Raw genomic sequence first — 25,134 nt, forward strand, 5'->3', positions numbered from 1 at the left:
CTGAATTTGAACTCAGGTCCTCTTGACTCCAGGACCAGTGCTTTATCCAATGTACCACCTATCCACCCCCAAATTGATATTCTTAAAGGATATATCCAATGTTGTCCTTCTCTAGCTCAAGAGTCATTAGTGGGGCAACTAGTTGGTGCAGTGGACAGAGTACTGGCCCTGAAGTCTGAAGGACCTGAGTTCAAATCCAACCTTAGATGCTTACTAGCTGTGTGAACGGGGGCAAGTTAACTTCAGTTGCCTAAAAAAAAAAAAATGCATTAGTAGCTTCCTACTTCCTCAAAGATAAAATATAAAGTCTTTGATTTGGCATCTAAAGCCCTTTAAAATCTGGTGCAACCTACTTTTCTTGAACAATTTCATATTATTCCCCATTACACACACAAGTTCCAGCTAAACTGGTCTGCTTGCTGCTGGTCCCTATACCTTCCAACTCCTATCTCAATACCTTTGCATTGGTTGGTTCCTAATGCTAGAAGCACTGCTTTATTACCAGCATCCTCTTAGTTCAGATGCCAGCCATGTGGAATGCCTTTCAGACTTGATGAATGGCTGGGACTTTTTATGCCCCTCTGCATCCAGGAAGCTGTGTCAGGAAAACTGAGGCCAATCAGGTCCTTGGGGCAGCTTTGTCCCATCATACCTGGGATATTCTCCCTCCTTATTACCACCTTTTGGAATCCTTGACTTTTTGAGAAGGCTCAGCTCAAGAGCTACTTTCTACAAAAAGCTTTCACTGATACTCTGAGTTGTTAGTGTCAGTGTTTTCCCCACATCTGTTGCTCTCAAATTATTTTATCTTTATTTTGCAAATGCTTATCTGTATGTTGTTTGCCCCCAGTAGAGGGTAAGCAACCCAGGCGTGAGAATTGTCTCATTTTTGTCTATTTATTTCCAGTACTTAGCACAGTGGTGTAGTGGATAGAGTGCCAGGCCTCAAGTCAAGAAGACTCATCTTCTTGAGTTCAAATCTGAATCTCAGACACTGGTTGTGTGACCCTGGGCAAGTCATTCAATGCTGTTTGCCTCAGTTTCCTCATCTGTCAAATGAGCTGGAGGAGGAAATGGCAAACCACTCTAGTAACTTTGCCAAGGAAACCCCAAATGGAATCACAAAGAGTCTAACATGACTGGAACAACTAAACAAAAAAATGCTGGTACAGCAGTTGAACCACAGTGGGCAAATTGATATTTCTGGAATTAAACAAGGCTTTTCAGATACAATGTCCTTTCTCAAACCACATGTTACTGATTTGCGGTTCTGATAATGCTGTCAGTATTATATATAGTGTTGCTATGAAGAGGAAAAAGTGGCATGTGTACCAAGGCAAAGAATATGGGGAGTGCTTAAGAAACAAATCAGTTTGGAAAACAAAATAAAAACACTATTTATTTCAAATAAATACTATGTCAGGCCAGTCCATAGTAAACTGGAAGAAAGAGAATAGGAAGAAGGGGTGGAAGTCATTGCTGAATTAATTCCCAGCTTCAGTGGTTCTTCTCTGGTCTAGTCAGTGTTCTTCAGCCATGGGTATACTTCAAGTAAAACTGAAAAGAGCTGTCAAAGCAAAAGCAAAAATAGATCGAGTCCACAGGTATTTTATTAAGTACTAACAATATAACAGGCATTGTACTAAGCACTGAAAATACTAAAGAAAGGCAAAATCAGATCCTGCTTTCACAAAGCTCACATTCTAATGGAGGAGATAAAATACAAGCAATTACATACAAGCAAGATACATACAGAATACACTGGAGATAATCACAGAAGGAAAGTGCTAGCATTAAGGGAGATAGAGAAAATCTTGTACAAGATGAAATTTCCGTGGGAATTTGAGGGAAGCTAGGGAAGATAGATGGTAGAAGCAGGGAGAGCATTCCTGGCATGAGGAATTGCAAAGACGTGGAGTCAGGAGATGGAGCACTAAGTCTGAGGAACCATAATAAGGTCAATGATGCTGGATCATGGAGTGTGAAGAAGAAAGTAAAGACCAGAAGACAAAAGGGGTCAGAGTGGGAAGGGTTTTAAAAACCAAACAAACAACTTTATATTTGATCCCAAAGGTAATAGGGAGCCACTGTTCATTGAATGGGGGAGTGGGGAAGAAGAGATGAGACATGATCAGACCTAAGTTTTAGGAAAATCACTTTGGTATTTGAGTGGAGAATGGATTGGAGAGAGAGTCGAGAGGCAGGGAGACTAAGTAAAAGGCTTATGTGATAGTCTAGACATGAGGCAATAAGCACCTGCACCAAGATGTTGGCTATTTAAGTAAAAAAGCAGTAGAAATGGAGTGGCTTAAAACTGAGTGAAGAAGGAAGACATATTGTCCATGCTGAGAACAGCTGAATGGAGGAAAACAAGCATTGCAGCTGCTAATCTGAGAGCTAATCTGATTGGAGGAGAGCTCTGCTGTTTGGAGAGCTGGTTGGGGAAAGGAGAAGCTAAGATGTATGTTACTGCCACCTAAAGTTTGAATGTGGCAGTTCTTCAGAGATTTGTCTGCCTTGCTTCTTTACCTCTGGCTTGAGAGGACCCTCAGTGAGCTGACTGGAAAGTTCTATGAATTCCAGGGTTAGGAGAACCGCTTTGCTGAGAGAGTTAATATTAACTCAGAGACCAGACAAGCGATTGAATCTAAATATCTCTGAAGATCCCAGGGTTGGGGTCTTTCTGCTTTCAGTGAAAGAGTTTAACACATTTTAATAACCCAAGAGTAGTGGGCCAGTAGAAAAGTGATTTCACCCAGAAGTAGAGCAGAGAAGCCTAGAAGAAGCACAGCTTGATCCAGCCAATGAAGCAATAATAGTCTAGACCCAAAGATATTAGGAACATAAAGACAAGAAGTCCAGAGTTGTCAGTTGTTTCTGGCACCCTATTGAGGTGCCTCTCTGCTAAGTTTCTGTAAGTTTGTGCCCACTCTCTCCAAAAGACTTGAGCATAGATGGGAGAAGGTGGCACAAGTTTATGGGCTGAACCAAGATATCACTTTATTATTCTTGCTTTAACTTGTTTAGTAAATGCTTCATGATGAAGAGTTAGTGATGAGCTAAGAAGTCCATCCTCTGTGACTCAGTGATTCCACTACTAGGTATAGTGACCAAGGAAGTCACTGATAAAAAGTAAAGTCCTCAGATAGACCAAGATATTGATACCAGCACTTTTTGTGGTAGCAAGGAATTGTAAACTGTTGATGCCCATCAATGGGGGAATGACTAAACAAAATAAAAAGAAATCACTGACGTAACTGAAATGTAAGAAATGATGAATGTGATGAATAGAAAGAAACATGGAAAGACTTGCATGGAATGATGTAAAGTGAAACAGAGCCAAGAATGCAATATACACAGTGATTACAGTAAAGAGCAAAACCACAAAACAATAACAAATAAATGATGCAATGTTACAAAGAATAAATTTAGTCCCAAAGAAAAGATAAGGATATACCTCCCCAACTCTTTTGCACACATAGGAGATCTATGAGTGTGGGATATTGCATATGTTTTCAGATTTTTTTTCATCAATTTTGCTAATGTTTTCTTTTTCTTTAAAAAATACTTTCTTATAAAGAATGGTGCTAGGGGAAGAAGAGGTGGAGGTATACAGGGGAAATTTTTAACAATGTAAAAGCAAAAAATATAAATGAAATTTTGTTTTAAATAGGAAAGAGATGCTGTGGGAGAAAAAAAATGAGCCAATTCTCTTAAACATTAAGCACACTGGTGGGGTCTCAGAAGCCACAGTTGCACATAGTAAACATATTAACTTCCCCACATCAAGGTTAGCCGAAAGACCCTGAGAGTGAGTTGTGGCCACATGGCCAAACCTTTACAGAACCACCCCAACCTGCCAATGTGGATACAGGTGAGGGTGAGTGAACCAGTCCCAGTTCAAAGAAAGAAAAGAGTTGATAATTGGTGCCATGCCCACTCTATGCTTGCAAAATGAGGCTAGCCAAAGTATTACCTCCAAACTTTTTTGATCAAGAAGCCAACAGCAGTAAAACTTTTAACATACACCCTCAAAACATTATTTATAAATCACATGTATATGTGATTTATATGTCAAGATGGCAGATTAGAAGCAGGGACCTGCTTGAACTCTCCCCCCAAACCCCTTAAAAAATATGCAAAAATGACTCTAAACAAATTCCAGAGTGGCAGAAGCCACAAAATGACAAACTGAAGCAAATTTCCAGCCCAAGACAATCTGGAAGGTCAAAAAGAAGGGTCTATTATACTGGGCTGGGAGCGGAATGCAGTTCAATGTGGGCCATGCCAGCACAGATGGAGCTGGAACAGGACTTAGGGGACTGAATCACTGGTGGCTGAGGTGGTTTTCAGACTTTCCAACCCATAAACGCCAAAGACAAACATAAAGGCCAAAGTCAGTGGGAAGGGTCTCTCCCCCAGCTGAGAGAGGAGTGTGGTTCAGCCTTGGCCCCAGCTTCGGCCTTGGCCCCAGCCCCAGCCCCAGTGCAATGGCAGCCATTGTCAAAGATACAGCTGTTTCTGGAGCCCTGGGCAGCTGCCTGTGGAGTCCTCCACTTAACCAAGAGCTCAAAAGTCAAGTAATTGGCTGGGGAAATGAGCAAATGGGAAAAGAAACAGACTATAGAATCTTACTTCCTTGATGAAAAGGTGTTTTCTTACATCATTTGTGATGAGGAAGATCAAAACATACAACCAGAAGAAGACAACAAAGTCAAAGCTCCTGCATCCAAAGCCTCCAACAAAAATATGAATTGGTCTCAGACCATGGAAGAGCTCAGAAAGGATTTTGGAAATCAAGTAAGAGAAGCAGAGGAAAAATTGGGAAGAGAAATGAGAATGATGCAAGAAAGTCATAAAAAATGAGTCAACAGCTTGCTAAAGGAAACCCCAAAAAATGCTGAAGAAAATAACACCTAGTCTAATTTTAACTAACTAACCCAAATGGCAAAAGAGGTCCAAAAAGACAGTGAGGAGAAGAATGCCTTAAAAAGTAGAATGGGCCAAATGGAAAAAGAAGTCCAAAAGTTCACTGAAGAAAATAATTCCTTAAAAATTAAAATGGAGCAAATGGAAGCTAATGACTTTATGAGAAACCAAGAAATTATAAAACAAAACCAAAAGAATAAGAAAATAGAAAACAATGTGAAGTATCTCACTGGAAAAACAACTGACCTGGAAAATGGACCAGGAAAGATAATTTAAAAATTATTGGACTACCTGAAAGCCATGATCAAAAAAGGACCTAGACATCATATTCCAAGAAATTATCAAGGAAAACTGCCCTGATATTCTAGAACCAGAGGATAAAATAGAAATGGAAAGAGTCCATTACCTCCTGAAAGAAATCCTAAAAGGATAACTCCTAGGAATATTGTAGCCAAATTCCAGAGTTCCTGGGTCAAGGAGAAAATATTACAAGCAACCAGAAAGAAATAATTCAAGTATTGTGGAAACACAATCAGGATAACACAAGATTTAGCAGCTTCTACACTAAGAGATCAGAGGACTTGGAATATGATATTCCAGAGGTCAAAGGATTAAAACCAAGAATCACCTACTCAGAAAAACTGAATGTAATACTTTGGGGGAAAAAGTGGAATTTCAATGAAATGGAAGACTTTCAAACACGCTTGTTGAAAAGACCAGAGCTGAATAGAAAATAGGACTTTCAAATACAAGAATCAAGAGAAGTTTACTTTCATTGGATTTGGCTTCAGGAGGAAATAACATACACACTCAACAAGGAATGGAAGCTTACCTTACCCTATAGGAAAGCAGGGGGGAAGAAAATAAGAAGGGGGGGACAATAGAAGGTACAGCAGATTGGGGGGAGGGGTAATCGGAAACAAACACTTTTGTACGGGGACAGGTCAAAGGAGAGAATAGAATAAATGGAGGGTGGGATAGGATAGAGGGAAATATTGTCTTTCACACACACAGACAAAGAATACTACTGGTAAGACTGGTTATACTTATAAAGTTATCATTGACTATACTTATAAGTTATTGGTTATACTTCTAAGGTTATCCACTGCTGTGGAATTCTTCGGATATGGGAAATATAACTTGTACTTCAAGTCTCCTGATGACCCCAGCAGATATGTCATCCCTATGCACTTGGAAACCTGTATAAGACTTTTATCAATCACTATCTAATGCTGTCTATTGAAGATTCCTTTGGCCAGGATGACTGTGAAGTTTGAAAGTCCTTTGTTGCTACTGCAGGCATCCAGGTAGTAGGGGATGATCTCATAGTAACCAATCCCAAACACAATAAAAAGGTTGTGAATGAAAAAACCTACAATTGCCTCTTGGTCAAAGTGAACCATTTGACCCTGTAACTGAAATTTCTCCAGACATGCAAGCTAACCCAGTCCAATGAGTGGGGAGGTATATTTTCTATTGTTCTAGGGAGGCTAAAGATAGTTTTCATTGCACACCTGAAGAGTTTCAAAGTCAACATCAGCTATAATGTCCAACCATTCAATTAGTTCACCTAACTACTACTGTCTAGTTTTCAACTGAGCTTCTTGCCCATGGGCATAATACAAAAAACTCTGTCAAATGCTTTGCTGAAATCTAGATAAACTATGTCTTTAATATCCCCCAATCTACAAATATAACCCTAACCAAAAATACCTAAATGAAGTAGTCTGGCATGACCTATTCTTGAAAACGTCATGCTGATCCCTAATAATCACTTGCTTCTCTTTGTAAATGTTCACAAACCATTCCTTTAATAATATGTTCTAGAATTTTGTCAGAAATTAAAGTTAAGCTCATTGACCTATGGTTTGCAGACTCACAAGGTATTTTCCCTTGTCTAGTCCTGTAACACATTAATCACTTTACATTGATCTTTCAGAGATCAGTCAGAACAGTTCAGCAATCATCTTTATTAGGATTTTTAGCACCCTGGCAGTTTGAGTATGGTGATCTAAATTCATTGAGGACCACCAAGTACTCATTTATTAGTTGGCCCTCTACTTAGCTTTCATCTGAGTTTCAATTGTTGGCTATTTTTCATTCTGTCCTTTCCAGTACAGACTCAGCAGAAAAAAATGATACAAGATCTGATTTCAGTATTCTCACTTTCTTTTCATTATCCCATCCACCCTAAGTATCAGTTTTACCCTTTTTGGAATCTCTTTTTTTTACCTCATTTATGTCTTGAGACACTATTCATACAGATTTATGTCAGTCCTGTTAGCTACCTTTGCATTTTTCATATGTGTCTTCTCAAAATCTAAATTGGTTAATGAATTCTCTGTTTCTTAATTGGCCTTAGACAGATTCCAATTTGATTCCTCACTGGAATTAATTCTTATGTGTTCAGAATTGTAGTCTAGATCTACTCCCATCTCCTACAGAATTTTAGGCCAGGAATTCTGTCTACCCCTTCTCAGAAGCCTTTGGAATTGATGTTCTAAAATCTAAGAGCATATCTGCCTTTGCCTGGCTTTCCTCTCCTCCATCTCAAACTCTTAAGGGCTGTGGTCAATTATCTCTGAGGTTTCCATCATTTGTACCTCAGCTACTAGTTCTTCCTTATTTGTCAGAATAAGGTCAGAACATGACCTCCTCTCATCACTTCCCCTAGCTTCTGAGGACTGAGACTATTAAAGCAATCCATTTTTTGACAGTGGTCCTGCAGATATGCTCATAACTGAAGTACTCATTAGTACTAGGACATGCTACCTTGACAGTTTTGTAATGTTTTCAAAATCCTTGTCAATTTTCTCTTATGTTTAGGTGGTCTATATTATGTTCCCATGACAATATCACTTCTCTTACTACATTTGTTGAGTTTCACCTAGATGCTCCCCAATCATCCTTTCCTAATCTGGCTCCTGATTTTTTCCTGAAAGTATTACTGGTACATTCATTCAATCAACAAAAATTCATTAAGTGCTTATTACATTTCAGGATCTGTGGAAGGCACTGGTGATACAAAGAAAAAAAAGTAGTCCTTACTCTCAAGGAGTTTATAGAAACACGAAATAAATTTAATGTGGTTTGGAAGAAAGGGCATGGGCAAAGAGTTGGGGTGGGAGAGAGTAGAAAAGACTTCATGTGGAAGGTGATGCTTGACCTGGGTCTTAAAGAAAAAACTTGGAATCCTAAAGACAAAGATTATGAGAAAGGGGATAGGTGGAGAGCCAAGGCAAAAGTCCAGGGCAACAGAGGAAGAGGCCAACATGACTGGAATCTGTAAAAAGGGAAGAGGAATAATGTATAATGAGGCTAGAAAGGTAATCTGGGGGCATGTTGTGAAGAGGTTTAAAAAAAAAACAAAGAGGGAAATTTATATTTTTATCCTAAAGTTAATTGTAGCCAATTAGAGTTTATTAAAAAGGTAAGCAACAAAGTTAGATCTGTACGTAGGGAAAATTATTTTTGTTGATGTGGGGGATGAATTGTCATGGAAAGAGACTTGAGGCAAGGGACATCACTGCAATAGTCCAACTGAAATTGCACAAGTCAGTCCTTTAGGGATTAAAACTGAGGACATATCAGCTTTTGCCTGGCTTTCCTCTTCTTTATCACAGACTCTGAAAGGGCTATGACCAATTACCATGAAGGTTCCCACCATTTGAATAAGGTCAGATCCATATCAGATTCATCCCAGGGCACTGTTACATGGACAGGTACAAATTAGCAATTTTGTCACCCACTATCTCGTCCTGGATCACAGACCCAGCTTACTTAAGGCAGGGGTATTCCCAGGTAGTGAGGTCTTGGGCAGTTTACTGACAGGAGGAAGCTCAGAGTAGAAGCAAACACCAAGAGTGTCATTTGGACCCCAGGAATAGAGCAAGGTCTCATTTCCAGCATCTAGTTCAGCCTTCAGAGGAATGACCAGGAAAGGAATCTAAGACCAAAGAGGAGCCTACAATTCTGCCACTCTGAACCAGCAGAGCTTTACAGCTAGCTGATAAGAATGGAGTCCAGCAGTAGTCTGCCCTTGCTCAGGAGCAAACCCGAGTCTTGAACTTGTAGAGCTCAGACCAGGAACAATCAGACTTTGCCCTAGATCCTATTGCTTTAAGGATGCAAAGTTTTTCAGGCCCCTAGCCTGTACCTAAGACCCTGGAATAATACAACACTCACTACTCCAAAAAGAAGCAACAGCATCAGTCTAGATCTGGCCTCAAGAAGTCTGACAGAGTATCCTCCTAGTATCAAGTCCAAAGTCAAGAAGTAGGCTGGAAAAATGAGCCAACAAAAAAAAAAAAAAGAAGAAGAAGAAGTCCACCATAAAGTGCTAATATGATGGCAGGGAAGCTCAAAGTTTTCTTCTCAGAAGAAAAGAATGGTTCCAAAACATCTACACACAACGCTTCAGAGAAAAACACAGCTTGGACAAAAATTCAACTAGAATTCTTTGAAGAGATGAAGTAAGGGCTTTTTAAAAAGAGTTTTAAATTATTTTATAAATGAAATGAAAGCACTTTTAGAAAAACTTGGAAAAGACATGAGAGCTATGGAAGAAAGAATTGGAAAAGGAATTAACAGCTTGGACAAAAGGTACAAAACTTTGCCCAAGCAACTCCTTGAAAATTAGAATGGACGAAACAGAAGTCAAAAACTCCATGAAGAAACAAGAAATACTAAAAACAAAGTAAAAAAGACTAAAAATGTAGGGGAAAAAAATCTAAATCTATCATAGATGGAGGGGAAAAAAATTTAAGAATCACTGGACTATCTGAATGTCATGTACCTAGAACATCCTATTTCATTCATTGATGAAGAGAAACTGAGGCAAGAGACATTAAGGAACTGCACAGGCTCTCAGCCACTGAACAACCTGGCTGCCTATGAGGCAAATAAACTGGCCCAGAGATTCCAATACTAGGCATATTCCCAATAAGGTTATTGATAAAAACAAGGTCCTTGAAATATTCCAGGTGAGGAGGGCTGAGGGATTGAACTACAGTGGCAGGTAACTATGTGAGTAGTGAGAAGGGGATGGATTAGAAAGATGTTATAGAGATGAAATTTTAAGAACTGATGACTGATTGGATGTGTGAAATGAGGGACGGTAAGGAATATAGGACACTGCTGAGGTTACAAACCTGGGAAACTGGAAGAATGATATTGCCCTTGAAAGAAATATGAATAACAGATAGAGGAGTGCATTTAGATGAAAAAATGAATTGTTTGGCATACATTGAATGTGAGATGTCTCTGAGACAGCCAGTTTGAAATGTCCAATAGGCAATCAGTTATGAAGAACTAAATTAAGGAGAGAGACGAGAGATGCATATATGGATCTGGGAGCCATTTACAAAGAGTTGATCATTAAGCCACCAGCAGAGACTGTAGAGAGAGAAAAGAACCCAGGACACTGATGCGGGGCACAACCACAGGAAGGGGACATGATATGAATGAAGAGTAATAGGAGGTAAAAACAGGAGAGAATGACATCATTAAAACCTATAGAGAGTGGTTGCCACTGTCAGAGGTACTAAAAAGGAGGGAGATTCAAAAAGACTCAGATTTGCAACTATAAGATTGTTGGTAGCTTTGGAGAAAGAGGTTTGAATTGAGTGAAGCCTGTTTCCAAATAGGTTGAGGAATGACAGGAGAAGGGAAGGGAAGGAGCATGGACACCTTTTTTCTAAGAATTTGGCTGAGAAAGGGAGCAAAACAGGACAAGAGCTTGAGAGGATAGTAGGGTTTCTATAACACTTGAAGTCTAAAAAATTTTTACATATATTATCTTATTTCATTCTCACAACAACCCTGTGAGTTAAGTGGTATTATTATCCCCATTCTACAGATGAAAAAGATTAAGTAGTTTTGCTCAGAGTAGCAGAGCTAGTAAGCATTTGAGTCTGGATTCAAACTCAAGTCTTCTTGACTCCAAATCAAGCATTCTTTTCACCACAATACCTTACATCATCACATCATCCTTAACTTAGGGATGGGGATGTACACAGAATAGAGATCTTCCTTGGAAGTGTTGCCAGGAAAGTAACTAGCAAGGTAGTTAGGGGTGTGTGGCAGGATCAGACTGAGTCGAAAGAGACGCGTTTGATCCCTGACTGTGTGACCCTAGGCAAAGCACTCACCCTCTTTGAGACTCAAGATGCTTCAACTGTGAAATGAGGATACTAATACCTGCCCAAAGTGAGAGGTAGTGTGCACAAGTACTCTGCACAATAGGGAACTATCAGAAGACATCACTGGCAGTGAGCTCCTGGCAAAATATTCTAGTCCTCAGGAAAATTCCAGTCTTTAACCTAGGCTAGAGCCAGCTTGTCCAGGCCTGTGTCTCCCTTCCCTTTTTACATCCGCCACCCTGCCACAGTCCCGGGTTCCCTTCCCTCCTTCTGGCTTCTCACCTTACCGACAGACTCTTTGCTTCAGACCCTTAGCTAGAGGTTGCCCTCTTCTCGTAAATGGAGTGAAGTTTGTTGATAAGGAAGATTTTGTCCTCTCCCTCCTAGAATAGCAGAGACACAGAGACAAGAAGAGTGAGAGAGAAAGGGACATGGCACAGATGAGCAAAGGGGACAAGAATGGAGCTCGCCCCCTCCTCCACCATATATATACATAGATGCATATACATATAGCACATGCATATGCATGCATAGACATCACATATATGTATATGACACACATAAACATACCACATACACGTATGAGCACACACAAACCACATAAACATGCTTGTATGCACTGCATGCACACATGTGCAATATCACAGGCATGCATTACACACACCAATACATATGTTCGTGCCCACCCCATATACATAGATGTGCAACACCACATGTACATGCATACAGAAACTACATACAAGCACACACCACATATATTGTGCAATGCCCGATATACCCATGTACGCATAGCTAAAACACATGCATCACACATCACATATACCATATAGACATGAACAGACACCACATACAAATACTGCATATACAACACATACAGGTGTGTACCCACACCACATACACATAATGCATATATCCCCCACATTTTCATGCATGCACACGCACACACACACACACACGCACAAGTACTCTTACATTGCTAATCTGCTCCTTGAGGAGGTAGATAACTTTCCGCTGTCCCTTTACCACCTGGATATTGAAGTAGATCACAGCTCTAAAAAAAACCCCACCCAAGTTCATAAATCCACGCTGTTCTTGGCACTTGAAGATAATTCTAGTGGCCCTCACACTCACTGGTAAACAGGTATTTACTAAACCTCAGCCTCATTAGCTTAGAGTGTGAAGTGAAGAAGGCGGGGATAGCAGGTTCTCTCCTGTGGGCTAGGGAGCTTCCCTTCCACACTCAGCACAAGTCTCTCTCCCGCATCTTAGCCAAAACTAAAGGACGTAGGTCAGGAAAATGAAGAAAATAGGCAGCTTAGGCAGCACAGAGGATGCAACATTGGATCTAGAGGTAAGAAGACCAGAGTTCAAATCTGGCCTCAGGCACTTACTAGCTGTGTGACCCTAAGCAAATCATGTAACCTCCGATGTGAAATGAGGATAATAATAGGACCTACCTTCCACAGTTGTTATAAGGATAAGATGAGACAGTAGTGAAGCACTTTGTAAACCATTAAAGTGCTATTTAAAGCTAGTTATTAATATTGTTATAAATAGGACCTAACATAAAAGTTAGCTAAATGAACCGATGATGAGGAGGAGGAGGAAGAGGAGGAGGAGGGCATTACATTATTCCCATAAAGTATGGCAATGTCTCTTTTTACTGAGCAGGGCACTGTCACAAGTGCTATTTGATGGGGAGGGCACAGATCATTTGTATCATTTCCAGGAATAGAAATGGAATGTCCTGCCTTCCATCCCTTGTAATAGGGAGAGGGGGTGGGATACTAGACAGGCTCTTACAACCATTTAGTCCCATGTACTCATTTTGCACATGAGAAACCAAAAATCAGATGGGGGAAGAGAAGTCACACAATTACTGTCTTCAGGCAGAGGCCAGGTGGCCATTTGTCAGGATGTGGGAGGGGATGTCTATTGAAGCACACTTTGGACGCGATGGCCTCTGAGAGCCTTTTCAGTTCTGTGACCTGGTAACAGGTCCTGAGTCACACGTATTTAGATGACTAACGCTTTGCTCACAATGTACAAGATGACTGGGCAGGATAATCTGGGGCATCAGGGAGATGACAGTGTGGGGAATTTATGAGCCATAATCTGAGGATGTGAAATTGTTTGAGAGAGAATAGAGGGGTCACAGGATCATTTCCCAACTCCCCCACCTACAGCCCTTTCTACTCACAGAAGCACAGCTGATATCAGGAAAATAAAGAAGGTATTTTCCACCAGATACTGGTGGATCCAAGTAAACCAAGTAACACTGGGACTGGACTCCTCCAGGCGATGAATCCAGACTTTGCCAGCCTCATAGATAGTGTCCAAGGTCCGGAAGGGGCCACAAGTCCTGGAGGGCCTCACTCTGAGGAGGAGAGATTACAAAAGCAATGTGAACCTTATAGACATCCTCAGATCCAAAAACACTCCTAAGGCCAGGTGCTTCCCTCCCTACCTCCCAGCCCCTAACTCTAGTCTCTATCACTTCTAGCTTGGAAGGGTTGGCCCAGGGGTGGGGAAACTGCAGCCTCGAGGTCACATGTGGCCTTGTAGGTCCTCAGGTATGGCCCTTTGATGGAATCAGTAGGCTGCACTTGAGGACTTAGAAGGTCACATGAAGCCTCAAGGCCGCAGGTTCCCCACCCCTGTATGGCCCTACATAGACACTCAATTGAAATATTGGCCTCACTTTCACTCTGGTCTCACCACCCAGTCCTACCCCTATATCTTAACCAACAGCAAGACAAATCAAATCAATAAATCCAAAAACCAACCCTCCTAGATGCCGACTTACTGCCAGATAGCATAGGAGAGGAATATGGCTGCCCCCAAGAAGGAGGGGAAGCAGAGAAGAGTGATGAAAATGGTGGTCATGTGAGAAGCTCTCCAAGGTTTCCTGGGTGCCTGGCAGTTGGCCATCAGGCTGATCTAGAAATGACAAAATATAATGCTTTCCACGGTTCCTCTCTCTCTCCATCCTTCAGGTTTAGAAATCTAGGGAAGGAGGGAGGAAAGTGTACAGACAGACCAGTGGGATCCAAATGGCTTTGGGGTTTTGTTTTGGTTTTTTGCAGAGACAGGAGGGCTGGGGAAAATAGGGGACAAAGAAGGAAGTCTGTTTCAGGAAAGGCAGATACATAAGGGGAGCAGAAGGTGGGGGCTGGTAGTCCGATGGTCCAAAAGACAATGTCCAAAAGACAACGACTCCCCAGGAACAATTTAGAGCTAGGATACAAAAGGAAACTGAAGCCTCTTGAAGAGGGTCAGCATCAAGTATGTATAAAACACTCTACAATAACAATATATACCCTTCTATATTTCTTTGAGGTTTACAGGGGTGAGGAACCTGCACCCTTAAGGCCACATGGGGCCTTCTAAATCCTTAAATGTGGCCTTTTGATTGAATCCAAACTTTACAGAGCAAAGTTGTTTTGTATCTAACCTGTTTTCCTCACAATAACCCTGAAAAGTAGGGGCCTTGCTTGCTGTGTAGATACAGATCAGCCCACAGTCCCAAGATAACTCCTGAGGCTACAATTCTTCCCTCCAGGTCAATGTTAGATTATGAACTCCTTAGGGGTAGGCACCATCTTTTGCCTCTCTCTCCAGCATTTTGCACAGTGCCTGGCACACAATAGGTGCTTAATAAATGTTTATTAGGCACCAGGCCTCTTTACCTTCTTGATATAGAACAGGAACAGGAGCTTGAGAAGCTGGATGGCAGGGAGAAGAGGGGAGAAGAGAACACCCAGCCTGCAGGGAGAAAAGCAGAAGAGAAAGACCCCTCCAAACCTAGAACTACAAATGTAGTACAAACAGGCCCCACTCCCTCATCCCCAACTCCCTGTCCTTTGAGTCAGAAAGCTGAAGGCCCCATGTCTAAAGAAGTCATGGAGCAGGAGTCAGGGTCAGGGGAGGCCTTTCAAATGAGAAACTCTAAGACAAGTCACTCAGTGCACTCAAGGGCATATGGTGGACTTTGCTGTAGAGTAGATCTTCTGTTGGTTAATGGGAATGTCCACAAATACCCTCCTTCCTGCTATCGAGGTCATCATGGGGGAAATAATGGAATCCAGGCCTGGGCCAGATTCTTAAAAATAACCGCAGGGCCACCTCACTGCACCTGGCAGCAGATATGTCCCCACCTCATAGAGGAGTAACAACAGAAATGAAAGAAAAGCCTCTTTCCTCCTCTCTTGACTTCCAAGAGACTGGGCAAGGAGTTTTAAAAACTAGATGGAAAACTGGAGAGGGTCACCCCAGTTCATAGCAGGAACATGGGAACCCAAATGATTCTTGTCCTTGGACTAAAGAGCCCAAGCCGAGGCCACCCTACCTGTGGGACGCCCTACCTGTGGGACACCCCAGCACACCTCCCTAGAGAAAGCATCTCTTCCACCTCAGAGCTAAGGAGCTATTCACACAGGCTCTGTGAGGCAGCTACTGATGGACCACAGTGGGGCAAGTCTGGATGGGAGAACTCACCAGGTCAGGGTCTGCCCATAAATCAGCTCCAGCACATTTCGAGCAACATCAAACTCTGGTTTCTGATCTTGCTTCAGTCTCTCTATAATGAGCCTAAATGGCAGAAGCAGTAATTGTAAGACTCAAAAAGGCAGGTGGCTGTCCAATCATCAATAGTCATTTACTCAGAGGAGCTATAATCCGGGCCTTCAGAAGGGCAAAAAAATGTAGATGTCCCTCACTTGTCTCAGTAGGTGAGTCCCAAAATCCAAATGACTGAGAGATCTGTGCAACTTAATTTAACCAACACATGTAAAAGACTTCCCAGGAGTTTCTGTTAGCTAGGTGGCATGGTGGTTAGACTGCTGGACCAGGAGTCAGCTGTCTGCCTCAGTTTCCTCATCTATAAAATGGGAATGATAACAGCACCTACCTCCCAGGGTTGTTGTGAGGACCAAATGAGGTTGTGTCTGAAATGTGCTTTGTGAATCTTAAAGTGCTACATGATGATAACAATAATTACTACAGCTAGCATTTATATACCTATATACGCACCATATAATAATAATTATAACAGCTAGCACTCGTGTAGCACTGTAAAGTTTGCAAACTGCATTGCAGATCAAATCTCATTTTATTCTCACAACAACCCTGAGTGCTATTATCCCCATTTTACAGATGGAAAATTGAGGGAGACAGAAGTTAAATGGCCTCCCCAGTGTCTTAATACTAACCATTATTATCATTATTCAAAGAGATAAGAACATCAGATGTTGTTATATTCACTAGGGTTTAGTCTTAGTTTTGCCACTAATTAGCTGTGTGACCATAGGAAAGTTGGTTTCCCTTTTTGGAGCTCAGTTCTCTCCCATGTAAAACGAGGGAGTTTGACTTGATCTCAAAAGGTTCCTGTGGCAATATGATTCTATGATCTGCAGGCAATGTAGGGTTCGTGTAAGATCACTGAACTGGGAATTGTATAAACCCCGTGATCTTTCACCACACCACTTCGAGGAGAAGAATGCCAGCATTTGTTATACTGAATTAATGTGGCGATGAGTCATTTGCACATGGGTGGAAAAGGGACAAAGAGACGCTAAGTATCTAGCTAGAGGTCACGAAGTAAGTCAACAGATCCCCCTTGGACAGTAATAGAGAGCTTAAAGTCTTTTTTTAAATTTTTGTTTTTCCTTTTATTTACTCTAATACTAACACTTATATAGCACTTTAAGGTCGGCAAAACTCTTTTTTTTTTTTTAAATCTCCTTTGATCCTTTCAACAGTCTTATGAGGTAGGTGTTACTATTATCTCCATTTTAGTTGAAGAAACTGAGTCCATGAAAGGTTAAGCGATTGGCCAAGGGCCACATAACTGAATGTCAGAACCAAGACTTAGAACCCAGGTCTTCTGGACTCTCAATCCAGCACTCTTATCTTCTATGTCATGCTGGTTTGTGTTAAGTAAGAGCTTTCCAAAATCACTGACTGTGGTGGAGAAGGTAGAGATGGAGGAGAGAAACCTAAGGGCAAGAAATGGGAAGGGAGGGAGAAACCAAGTAATCCCTCCAAGTCCATCTCAGATTTAATTCTACCCTTCTGCTGCTTCCCTCTCTTACCTCCAGACCAGCTCCCCAAAGAGGGTGTCCAGCAGTGTGAAGATAAAATCCATCACCATGAAGCGGTAGAGCTCCTGCCCCACGAACGTCTCCCAGCACTGATAATGATAAGAAGAATTCTTTAACAGCGGCATGCGCTTGGAGGCTTTATGCTTACAAAGCACTCCGTCACAGATTATTGACTTTGTTATTTATTTCTCACCATCACTGTAGGTGGTAGTGATACTCGTGCAAAGAATACTGGTCAGTCGGGGACCTCTGAACTCTCCTCCAGCCCTAAGAGACTGATATTCTCTTTCTCCGTTCTTTATAGATAAGGAAACAAGCTCAGAGCAGGGAAATCACTCGTCCAAAGTCACAGCTGGGACCATGACTCAAACCCAGTTCTCCTGACTCCTAGACCTTCTGCCTGCCTCCATGATTAAATAAAAGTCATCTAGAGCCAGGGACACTTTGCTTGGCTCTGTGTCTTAGAACATGTCTTAGTACAGCTGACATTTTCCTAATTCTTTTTTGCGGGGAGTAAGAAAGGGGGAGAAGGGGAAGTGGTGACAAACGTTCTAAAAACAAACGGATCTCAGTCAGTATCCTTATGATGCCCGCTATATTCAATTCAACTCAGCAAACAGGAAGTTCCTACATATGAGGCGGAGCACGCAGACGCGCGTCCTTCTGGCTCCAAGAAATGTCTTTCTTAATAAAAATTTAAGAAGGGATGAGCTCAATGATTTTAGAAATATATGGACAGAATTGAGCAAATAATGAAGAGCGAAATGAGCAGAACAAGAGAACATTATGTACACTAACAGCAATATTGTTTTAAGAACCACTTTGAAGGAGTAAGTTATTTTGATTATCATAAGTAACCAATTAACTATAAAGGACACTTGGAGAAAGAGGCTATTTGCATCCAGATAAAGAACTGATAAAGAGAAGTATGTATAGAATAATGTGTGTGTGTGTGTGTGTGTGTGTGTGTGTGTGTGTGTGTGTGTGTGTAATGGTAGCCATCTCTAGGGCAGGGAAGAGGAAAAAATTTAAATTTACATGATAATTTTGTATATTTGAAAAGAATAACAAGTTGTGCATAGTAGATTTGCAGTTTCATGTGTAATCATTGCTTTTTTTACTGGTATGGAAATCCTTGTCTTATTTCATAAATTAAAAGTAAAATTTAATAATGAAAAATGTTCTTTAAAGAAAGGAAAAAGAAATGTCTCTCTTGGCACAGTTACCTGGTCTTCCAGTGATCTAACCTTACGGCCCATCCAGTGGTAACAGAGAAGTCCCAGAATAACCATTTTAAGAATCAGGTTCCTGAGAAAAGGGGGAGAATGAGCAAAGGATGCTGTGAGTAGGGGAGTAGTTAGTCAGGCAAATCAGTCAGATCCTCAAAGGGTGGCCATGGCAGAAAAGAGCCCTGCCTTACCTGCAAATGGCCACATACACCTCCAAAACAGGAGAATCATGTTGCTCACACATGGCCAGGACGTTGTACAGATAGGGAACCACCAGGTTGATGATACATACTATGAGAGGCAGAGCCAGCAGACGGGCCTCCTGGAGCTTCTCATTGATCATAGGGGTCCTAATCTCATGGTTCTGCAGGTGGAATGATAAAGGGAACTAGCTTACTCACGTAGAGGAGGTGAGGTCAAGCTAATTCAGGGACAGGTTAGGCATTTTTCTGACATAGTAAATCACTAGACGGAGCCTTGGAGAACAGAGTACATTGAGGTACAATGTCTACAGGGTTGATCAAAGGTTGAGATGTGGCACTCAAGGTCCTGTCCTCCCTGCAAAAAACATCTCCAAGCTGTGGGCTAATTACCCAAAATCCCATTGAGGGACTTAAGGCATAGGTAGGAGAGAAATAATAAGGCAAAAGGAGAAAGACAGGAAATAATAACTAAGGGTTATCTAATGCTTTAAGATTTGTAAAACCTTTGACAAATTATCTCAGAGAAGACCAAAATAAAGAATGGAAGAGAAAGAGAGAGAAAAGAAAGGGATGATGAACACAGAGGGAGGAGTAGAAGGGTGCTAATGAAGTGGTAAGTAATATGCAGGTGCTCATGCTGGGCCCCAGGGAAGATGAAAGGACAATCTAGGAAATGAAATAGAAGAGGAAGAGGAAATCCTTGAGATGGAGACCCTCTCGAGCAGTTTTTACCAGGTCGCTCCAGCCCTGACTCCTAACCTCCTCCCCCTTCCCAAGATCAAACTAATCCCAAGTTGGAGGTCTCACTTCATGCATGAATTCTGAGAATGAGTAGACAGCAACAGCACAGCCGAGGGCAGAACCCAGGGACAGCAGCCACACCAGAAGCAGGACTATCATCTGCCTCAGTCTTCCACACATGCTTCTTGGGCGTTGCTTCAGCTGCCACTCAGCCAACAGCTCCTGCCAGAAGGACCATAGGTCAGTCAGTGCCCAGGGCCCTCCCACACCACAGCAAGGACCCAGAAAGGCAGTGTCTGTGTGGAAGGCTCATGTGGGAAGGGACAGGAACATTCTAGTGTTATAGCTGGTTGGTAGCATCCCTTAAGGACTGACCTTCCCACAACCACTGCTTTAGCCTTGGTTATTGAGCCCTGGCTCCACATCTCTCATTCCTGGAAGGCTCCTAGAAGAACCTCTTAGCTTGTCTCCTTGACTTCAAGGCCCAAACTAATCTTCCTCAACAGCTCTCAGAAAGCATTTTCCTGGTAATCCTTGTGAGACAGATATTATAATTATTATCCCCATTTTATGGAAGAGGAAAACAAATCTCAGAGTGGTTAAGTAACTTGTCCAAGGTCACACAACAATTCAGCATCAAAACATCCAATTGAATCTTTTCTTTATGTCACTTTTGTGCTCAAGAACCTACAATGATTCCCAGCATTCCGTCACTTTCAAAAATGGCTCAGTAGCTTTTTAAATTCCCTCCACCACTACTTCATCTCCAACCCTCAATTCTCCATACCTTATCTCTCTCAGGAAGCCAATGGGGAAAAAAGCATCAAAATGGAGTCAGAGAACCTAGGTTCAGATCCTGACTGCCTGAAGCTTACTATCTGAATGACACTAATCATGTAATCACTAGGGCCAAGGTTCCATCATCTATAAAAGGAGGGACTAAACAAGATGGAATTCTGGGGTCCCTTCCATTTCTAGTTCTGTGATCTTATGATTCCTCAACAAGGCTTCATTTCTCCAATTAACTGAATATGCTCACCTTCCCCATACAAGAGCTGGTTACTTAATCACATACCCACCTCTTGGAATGCCTTCTTCCCTCTTATCCTTCCACAATTAGTCCTAAAAAGTCCCTGCATCTTTCCCAACAGATATGAATAGGCAATTTAAAAAAAAATGAATTAAGCTATTGACAACTATATCTTTGGACTCTTCAGCCTACTCTGTGAGTGTACCATCTCCCTAACTAGCTTGGAAAGTCCCAGAAAGCCAAGATTGTGTTTTCCTTATTGTGCATCCTTCCCACAGTGTTCAGTACATAAAAGGAACTCCAGTTGTTGGAGGTGACTAAATAACAAGAGCTAAACTTAAAATTCCACAGCACATAGAATTCCAGCCAGCAGGAACTCTCAGGATAGGTGGAAACTCTCCTACTTAATGCCTGGGGCAGCCTACACTTGAGCTACCTACACCCTGGGAAAACCAGCACAAATACATTTAGGCTATACTTGTTGAAAGAGCTGTCCAGATATCTAACTTAGGTCTGTTGTCTAAAGTAAACCCTTCTTTCTGGCAGCTCCAGTCTATTACTTCCTGTCTGGTTTTCAGTATCAGATCTCAGACAGAGGTTGAAAGTTGCTTGGATTAGTGAGTCATGGGGTGGGACAACACATCATGTTGGGGGGGAAGGGGAAGGTGTTATGTAATAGGAGAAATGACTGATTCCAGTAATCCCTGGGCCCCATTCACCTTCAACTGTGTCCTAATGTTGTCATGTTGTAGACGGGAAGCCCATTTTTGGGTTACCCTATAGTCCCAAGAGCAGAAGACAGTGATGGCATGGACTCCAAGGGTACTGCCCACCTGGTAGCTCTTTCCAAAGGAACGAGACATGCTAGGAAGAGAAAGAGATGCATGAGTGAGGCAGACTGAGAGGAGCAAGAGAGCAGAAGATGGGAAGGAGAGGCAAAAGAATAAGAACAAGAGACTGAGGGGGAAGTTTTGATTTGTCTTCAGTTATACAAAGATCTGGCTGTCTTGTGGAAAGACGATTAGATGCTTCTCCTTGTCTCCAGAAAGTAGAACTATGAGGAGCAGATAGATACACTGAAAAAGGTTTATGATTGACATAAAGAAAGATTTCTTGACAATTAGAACTGGGCAATGAGGTGGTGCCATAGATAGAGCATGGGTCCTGGAGCCAGGAGGACCTGAGCTCAAGTCCAGTCTCAGATACTTACTAGCTGTGTGGCCTTGGGCAAGTCATTTAATCCTAAAATCACGTAAAAAAAACTGACTCAAAGTTAAACAGGCTACCTTGGGACCTAGGGGTTCTCCCATCCCAGAGGTCACCAACTAAAATTTGTTTATTATTCAGTCATTTTTAGTTATATCCAACTCTTCATGACCCCATTTGGGATTTTCTTGGGCAAAGATTCTGGAATGGTTTGCCATTTCTTTCTCCAGCTCATTTTATAGGTGAGGCAAACAGAGTTGCTTCCCAGATTCACACAACTAGTAAGTGTCTGAGGCTGGATTTGAACTCAGGTCTTCCTGACACCAGACCTGGCACCGTATCCACCGTACCACCTAGCTGCCAAGTCTAAAGAACACAATTCTTGTGTATTTGTAGAAGAAGCTCTTTCAGATAAAGCTTGGACTAGCTGATCTCTGAGATTCCTTCCACTTCTTACACTCTGTAATTCTGTCAAAAGAAGGAAAAGGGATTGGGGAGGTGACAGTTTTGGAGAAAACTATGAAAATGAAGGAGAGTTGATAGGACAAGATACTGCAGTGGGGGGAAGAGTGGTCTCAGCTTACCTGTATACCAGGATAATGCAGGTGATAAAGAAGGAAATACCAACAGTAAAGAGGTAAGCCAGGGGCATGTTGTATGGCAGATGGACTGCCCCTGGAGGGCAGTGGTCACTGTTCTGATGGGAGGAACATGGCTGGTTCAAGGTGAAGTTACTGTAGTAGCCATAGTACATCACTGTGTGGGTGAATCGGCCCTGCAAAGACAAGGATAAGATACCTCAGGAGGAAAATCAGTGGACCCTCTGCTGCCCTATTCCACCCATCCCACCTGCAACCAAACTGGGGGGGAGGGGGGAGTGGAGCAGAAAAAGGGAAAGACAGGGCCACTGGGAGAATATAAACAAGAGAAAACAGAATCCTGTGATTTCACAGTGGAAAGGTAGTAGCTCAGGGGTCATGTAGTTCAGCATTATCCAAAAGAGAAACTCCTTCATTAACATCCTGGACAACCTCCCTATGGAGTCCATCCTTCTTTTAGACAGTTGGATTGTTAGGAAGTCCCTTGTTATGAGGTGGGATTTATCTACCTGTCACTCCTACCTACTTCTTCTAGTCCTGCCTTCTGGGACCCTGAAGAAAGAAATTTGATCCTTGATCCAATCCAAATCTTTCAAGGAAAAGAATCCTTAACCTCTTCTTAAGTCTCCTCACCTCCAAGCCAAGTAGTTCTTTCCCCAAAATCCTCACATAGCATGGTTCTAAGTCCTCTTGCCATCCTGGTTGGTCCTCCTGTGGATGTCATCTAACTTGTCAATATTGTTCCTATACAATGTGGCGTGCAGAACAGAAGAAGCACTCCAGATCTAGGCTGACCATTGGACTACTTATTGCCTCCTCGTTCTGGATGCTCTGCATCTACTTTATACTCTATAGCTATCGCATCACATGGTTGACTAATGGCTAAGACTAAGTAAGAGTATTAATGTTGAGCCTGCAGTTTATCAAAATCCACTTATCTTTTAACATATGTACTACTTCCTAAACACATACAGTTCAAGTCCAGTCTCCTAATCCCAATGTTTGTAAGGGGGGTGAAGTGAGAATAAAAAGTACTTGAGTAGTAATCACAGAAACAGAAAAGATGACCCCATACATACAGCCCAATGGGTAACTGGGGAAAGGAGAGGCTTTTTTCCTCATAGGTGTATGTGTTTCTGGCTATTTTTTAGCAGCAAGTGGCAAAGCAAGAATATGCTTTTTATATCACTATATTCCCAAGTCACTGTCAGAGCAGACCGCCCAAAGTCCTGGTTAGGGAAGGGTTAGGCAAAGAAAATGAAGAATCATCCAGAAAAGCGAGAGCAAGAGAGTCAGAAAGACAATCCCACTTCAGGGGGCTGAGGAAAAGGTCTTACATTCAACAGAAGGCTTAGGACTAACCACCTGTGTTCCCTGCACTCACCCCCCCAGTGAAGAGTTCCAGGCCTGTGAATGGGTGGGAGACAGGGGTCTCTGAAATGGGGGGAAAGGCCGCCTGCATGGCCACAATGAAGGGCAGCAGCAGGAGGAGGAGCAGAACGTTGAAGGAGACCAAAGTCTTGAGGAAGAGGAAATAGGAGAGGACACTGGAGCCAAACTGGCCACTAATTTGCTTCAGGTGGTAACGCCAGGGCTTCAGGGTATGCAGACCAGAGAGAAGTCCATACCAGAAGCTGCGGAAAATCTGCGGGGACAAGAATAGTGTCAATAATTATAATAATAAATAATAATGATTATCATTTAATGATTAGAACTTCAAGGTTTACACAATGCTTTAAAAATATGATCTTACTTAATCCTCACAACAGCCCTGGGAGATAGGTGTATGTCTATCAGGAAACAGGCAGACAGTGGTTAAGTGACTTGCCTAAGGACACTCAGCTAGTAAGTGTCCAAGGATAGATTTGAACCTGACTCCAGTGCGCCACTAGGTAGGGCAGTAGTTATTCCTCCAGATTCACACTAGGAAAACAGGTTAGGGAAAATCCATTAAAAGGCTATTGTAGGCAAATATCTTAGGGAAAAGTTTAGACCTTGAGAATCAGAAAATCAGAATTCCGGGCCAGCCCCACCACTGTTAATCTCTTAACTACTCTGGGCTTCAGTTGTCTCATTTAAAAGAGATTCATCACTATTCTCCCCTTCTAAAGAGCTTTAAAAAGATACCAACTTTCCTAGAATCTCTCAAAGAATGAGATTATTTTTGTCATGTAAAAGCCATGTAAAAGATATTAACCTGGGTGGAGTCAAGGGGTAGCAACCAAACGGTCTGGCATAACATCAGTGAGAAGCTGCATTTTTCTTTTTAGAATTACTAGCATGGGAGGCAGAGCCAAGATGGCAAAAGGCAGGGATTCACCTGAGCTCCTTCAAATTCCCCTCTAAATAACTTTAAAATAATGCTTGAAAACAAATTCTGAAGAGAAAGAACCAACAAAAGGCCAGGGTGAAACAACTTTCCAGTCCAAGACAAATTAGAAGGTCAGCAGGAAAAGTCTGTCTCACCAAGGTGAAAGTGGACTGCAGTCAGTGAAGGCCATACCCTGGCAAGCCAGCAACAGGCCTTGGGGGCATGTGTATTAGCAGAGAGGGTTTCCAGAACTGTCAGCCCACACATGGTAAAGGGGTAAGACAACTGATCAGAAAGAGATTACATGAGTCCCTTTGCTGACTCTGTTGTACTACCCACACTCATTTCTGTTATATTTACCCACACTGAGTCCCAGGCTGAGGAACACTAGCAGGAGTAGGGACCCTGGTCACAGCACCAGGGCAGAAAAGAATACTTGCAGTTGCTCACAGACCAGAGCATAGGCCAGAAGAACAATGACCATACCCTTCCTCACATTCAATAAAGGGTTGTGAAAATACAAGTTAAAAATTAATTGGAAACTAAATAATCTAATCCTAAAGAATGAGTGGATGAAAGAACAAGTCACAGAAACAATAAATAATTTCATTAAAGAGAATAATAATGAGACAACATATTAAAATT

General features: G+C 42.0%; 1 protein-coding gene across 13 annotated transcripts in view; it reads right to left on the minus strand.

Moving 5' to 3' along the window:
* Nucleotides 1-1,372: 1,372 nt before the first annotated feature.
* Nucleotides 1,373-25,134, minus strand: part of TMC6 (transmembrane channel like 6) — a 56,011-nt gene continuing 32,249 nt past the window's right edge. For 9 of the 13 annotated variants that reach the window (XM_072645150.1, XM_072645151.1, XM_072645152.1 and 6 more), the window contains 14 exons: nt 23,563-23,823; nt 22,164-22,354; nt 21,093-21,237; nt 19,410-19,565; nt 18,591-18,763; nt 18,397-18,478; nt 17,162-17,259; nt 15,567-15,659; nt 14,759-14,834; nt 13,876-14,009; nt 13,270-13,446; nt 12,042-12,120; nt 11,357-11,452; nt 1,373-1,567 (listed from right to left, as the gene is read on the minus strand). In XM_072645150.1, the coding sequence (XP_072501251.1) occupies nt 11,381-11,452; nt 12,042-12,120; nt 13,270-13,446; nt 13,876-14,009; nt 14,759-14,834; nt 15,567-15,659; nt 17,162-17,259; nt 18,397-18,478; nt 18,591-18,763; nt 19,410-19,565; nt 21,093-21,237; nt 22,164-22,354; nt 23,563-23,823 (1,737 nt within the window). In that variant the 3' untranslated portion in view covers nt 1,373-1,567; nt 11,357-11,380. Of the gene's footprint in view, nt 1,568-11,351; nt 11,453-12,041; nt 12,121-13,269; nt 13,447-13,875; nt 14,010-14,758; nt 14,835-15,566; nt 15,660-17,161; nt 17,260-18,396; nt 18,479-18,590; nt 18,764-19,409; nt 19,566-21,092; nt 21,238-22,163; nt 22,355-23,562; nt 23,824-25,134 lie in introns of those variants that run through there. The other 4 variants (XM_072645159.1, XM_072645160.1, XM_072645161.1 and 1 more) reach the window with 2 other exon arrangements.

Source organism: Notamacropus eugenii, chromosome 2 (genome assembly GCF_028372415.1).
Source record: "Notamacropus eugenii isolate mMacEug1 chromosome 2, mMacEug1.pri_v2, whole genome shotgun sequence".
NCBI classification, from domain to species: domain Eukaryota; kingdom Metazoa; phylum Chordata; class Mammalia; order Diprotodontia; family Macropodidae; genus Notamacropus; species Notamacropus eugenii.